The sequence below is a fragment of the Arachis ipaensis genome, chromosome B04 (genome assembly GCF_000816755.2).
Source record: "Arachis ipaensis cultivar K30076 chromosome B04, Araip1.1, whole genome shotgun sequence".
In the NCBI taxonomy this organism is placed as follows: domain Eukaryota; kingdom Viridiplantae; phylum Streptophyta; class Magnoliopsida; order Fabales; family Fabaceae; genus Arachis; species Arachis ipaensis.
Genome location: NC_029788.2, coordinates 2,471,757 through 2,475,937, shown reverse-complemented (window position 1 = coordinate 2,475,937; position 4,181 = coordinate 2,471,757). Strand labels below are relative to the sequence as shown.

Here is a 4,181-nt window from a genome sequence, read left to right as displayed (position 1 = left end):
TTGACTATTAGCATAATAATATGATAAGTTTATAAAATTAGATCAAATTATCTCCAAATTAAGAGGAGAGATTTAAATACTTTGAGGTTCTGTTCAATTTGGGCAATTGCAAATTTGGCCATTTCTAACTCCTTAGAACATCCGGAATTTTTTTTTTTGGGTGAACCATCGGGCCAAGGCCCAAAAAAAAAAATTATTGCTCTTCTATCATTCATATATAGAGACTCTATTTCTTCGGGCATACTGTCAATGAAGCCAAACCCATTTTGCCGTTTGAAACTTTCTTTTGCAAGCCAATCAGCCCACATGTTTCCTTCTCTCAAGGTGTGTTGAAAATTGAGCTCCCAAGGTCTTTTTGGAAGCTCCTCAATTTCTCTTAGAAGGGGGTTGAATTTTTTATTCGTAAGGATTCTGCCATACATCACCTGCCATGTGAATGTCTTTGCCTTTTGCGAGCCTTTCCATTTCCATATCGTGGTCCAAAGATTTTCCTTGTGTTTTGACCAGTTTTCCAACACTTTATGGGTTGCTCCAACCGAGACTTCACCGTCGTTCGAGTGCCTCCATCCCATTCTATCCTCTCCGTGGTCATCTGCTGGAGCTGGTGAAGCAGTTATCTTGAGAATGATATCCTCGTGTATAAGACCATTTGCTTCCTAACAAATACTATTATAAGATAAATTATTCTTCCTTACAAAAGCATCAATTCATTTCGAGACCCTTTAAAATGACAACAATGCTAGGGAACTAAGAGGGTACCAGCTAAATACCTCTATGTGAATCCAAAATCTCTACCTCTACGTAGATGGTGTTTATGCTAGGCATTAAGATGTTTCTTCTACTAAGTATCAAAATGTTTCTTTTTCATACTAAATGAATGTTCTTTTATATATTTTATAAATTTTTTATATACTAAGAATCGGGATTGTTGGATGTTCCATTTTTAATATACGTATTAAACAAATAAATTTTTAACAAATTTTATTATATAATAATTATATTTTCAACAAATATTTTTAAAAAATAACTTAGCCCTACTGATAGAAGGACCAAGTCGTGTCCCAAACCTATCAAATAATAAAAATTTATTAAAAACCAAAATGTTGGATTTAAAATTTCTTAAGAACCATCTGAATGTCTACAAAGGAAACAACAAATTCTATAAAATACCTTGCCAAAAATAGAAAAAAACTAAGGAGTACAAACTGGAGGCAGGTGCATGTATCATGGACATTCACATTATCAGACCTGAAAAAGGATTTACATGGTCTCACTAACTTTGAGACCTTTAAGTGGTGTCACTTAGAAATACGGGTGGCAAATGGGACAAAATTCGTTGGTCGGCTAGCGTAACTCGCTAAAGAAGTGTATCGGATTAGAAATTTGAGATTGTTACAAGAGAAAGTCTAGGGAGCCAATGGACTAAGCGTACAATGTGTACAATGAAGGTTTAGAAAGTATTAGAGATATCATTATTAGTGTTACGTTATCCTGTCAAGTTACGCTTTTGGGATGAGTGGTTTCAGGACATGGTATAAGAGTTTCAAATGCGGAAGGTTAAGAGTTCGAACCTTGGTGAACCCAAAATTAACTTTTTATAACATGAGATGTTTATTATCCCTGGTATCCGAATGGTTATCCTTGGTATTCGGATGGTTATCCTATATAGTATAAGTGATGTTCATTTAATTCATAAACCAAAAATTTAGCCCATTGTACATATTGTACACTTAAGCCATTGGCTCCCTAGCACTACTCTTGTTACAATAAAAAATTCATCTAATCTACGGGTTTTGGCTTAGGCGAGGCAAAGCGGGCTTTTGGCTTTAAAATGATAATTGAATTTGGAAAGTTACTCTTATACTTGTATTTGAAATGTTTGTTTATTTTACTTTAAGTTATAATTTGGACTATATTTAATTGATTAGGACCATTGAAAGAAAAAATAAAAAATAAGTTGTGTCCTTTGTTAGTGTCTCCGTGTCTTTCCTATTAAGATGGACACAAAATACACTAATTCAGTATCTCTGAACACATTGTCTCTGTCCATATCTCCCCTGCCAAACACGATTTTGTCTCATTATCCTATCTCTGAACACAGCCTAAAAGCTTGAGACCATGTAAACCAGAGCCATGAGACTTGCGCCATGAGTAGAGATCTGAAAAACCCTTCCAAATTTATCTTCATTCAACAATGTGCGATCTCGTTCTCCGCTCCAAATGCCTCAACCACTTCAATTTCAGTTTCACCTGTAACAACAATCTAATTCTCATTAAGAACTCTCTTTTCCTTCGTATTGAATCCCATTCATTCACAAGAAACACTCATATTTGTAAAGGCCGAAAGCTCAATGCTGACGTCATCATCGTCGGCGCGGGTGTGGCTGGTTCTGCTCTCGCTTACACACTTGCAAAGGTTATTCCGCCCCCCTTCCAACTGAACTCACATCTTTCTCATGATTTTATATTATTTTGAATTTTTTATATTTGATTTTTGGTCACAAAAGTAGCGGAGACATTGAATTCAATATTTTCATATAAAATGTTTCTTTTTCCTTTTACAGTTTACACTTTGCAATATTATTGATGAGCACTACTTTGCTGTGGGATTTGGGAAATGGAAACTTTATAATGATCATGTGATGTTACTTATGCCTGTATATTCTAATTTGGGCTAAATTCTGATTTGGTCCTTAAAATATTTTTTTATTTTAGTTCTAAAAAATTTAACAGAATAATTAATGTGGATTTTAGTTAAGTCATATGTTATTTGATGTGTGAGAAAAACATAATTAAAACCTTTTTATAATATTTTTTTAATTTTCTTTTTATACAATATTTCAAATTCTAACCATCAATTATCAACGCTCCAAAATCAAATAAAAAGTTGATGGTGAATCAATTTTACTTACATACTGAAATAAAATATTATTGGCTATTTAATATGCGAATTATTTATGTCAAGTTTAACCGTAAGAAACATTAAATCCGCTTAAAAAATTTTTGTGATTGAAATAAGATATCTAGAAGTTTTTAGAATAGGACATTTGCAAGGTTAGGGGCCAAATTAAAATTGGGCGTAAGACCAAAATAATACTTTACTTTATACTCTTTTTAGGCCGCGTTTTCATTTTCCGTTTTCATATTGTGAGTTTTATGGATTTTGGATTCTGCAAAGAAAATGAAAAACAGTGAAAACAGACTCGAAATTGTGTCTACTTTAATTCAACAATATTAATATGGTGGAAACTCAGGTACAGTCAACTTCACGTGAAGTTGAAGTTGATAGCTGAGAGCCGTTAAATGATTTGAATATTTGACTAAATTTTCATCTAACGACTCTCAGCTATCAACTTCATGTGAAGTTGACTGCACCTGAGTTTTCACCTATTAATATTATTCACTTTCTTGGATTTAAAAATGCCGCTTGCCTTGCTTGGAGCTTTGAATATAACTACTTAAATCTTTGGAGTATCTTATTATTTTTCTTGGTCCTTTCGATTTAGCATGTTCTGTTTTCAACAATGGACAAGTTGTTGATGAACAAATAGGTGAAATAACACTTTCTCCTTTTTCTGTATAATGTAGAACCACACTAATGTTTGAAAAGAGGATAACAATTTTGAATTGCTATACTCTATAATCTGAACCCTTTTGGAAGATATTTAGATATGATAGATTGATATGCATCTTATTTTTTTTTGACATAATGTTTGTGAAAATTTATCGTTGCTATGTAAGTGAATCATCAAATTCTGTTCAATCAATTACGTACATCTCTATTTCTTTGGATTTTAATTTTCGAGAAACTAGACTTGCCATAGGAGGATTAATGTTTTGGATTGGTTAAATCCTAGATCATTCATAAGCCTGCTTTTTGAAACTTTGAAGGATGGAAGGTGTGTCCATGTTATTGAGAAGGATTTGAGAGTGCCAAACAGAATTAATGGAGAACTCCTCCAGCCCGGAGGGTACATAAAGTTAAAGGAATTAGGGCTAGAAGGTATGTATCCAGCTATCATAAAAGACTATTCTGGAGCTAGGTTTTATAGACGAATAGTGTTGTGTCTGCATAGCTGACAAATACTTGACAAGATCAAAACAAGTGTTGGACACACATTCCCACTTGTTAAATTGAAATAAATAAATAAATAAATAAGTTGTCTTTTAGCTTTGATATG

At 33.1% G+C, this 4,181-nt stretch overlaps 1 protein-coding gene across 3 annotated transcripts in view; it reads left to right on the top strand.

Moving 5' to 3' along the window:
- LOC107638248 (squalene monooxygenase) overlaps window positions 2,086-4,181 on the top strand; it is a 6,300-nt gene continuing 4,204 nt past the window's right edge. Inside the window, exons 1-2 of one of the 3 annotated variants that reach the window (XM_021120415.1) lie at window positions 2,086-2,416; window positions 3,892-4,003. In XM_021120415.1, the coding sequence (XP_020976074.1) occupies window positions 2,195-2,416; window positions 3,892-4,003 (334 nt within the window). In that variant the 5' untranslated portion in view covers window positions 2,086-2,194. The remainder of the gene's footprint in view (window positions 2,417-3,891; window positions 4,004-4,181) is intronic. The other 2 variants (XM_016341427.2, XM_016341426.2) reach the window with 2 other exon arrangements.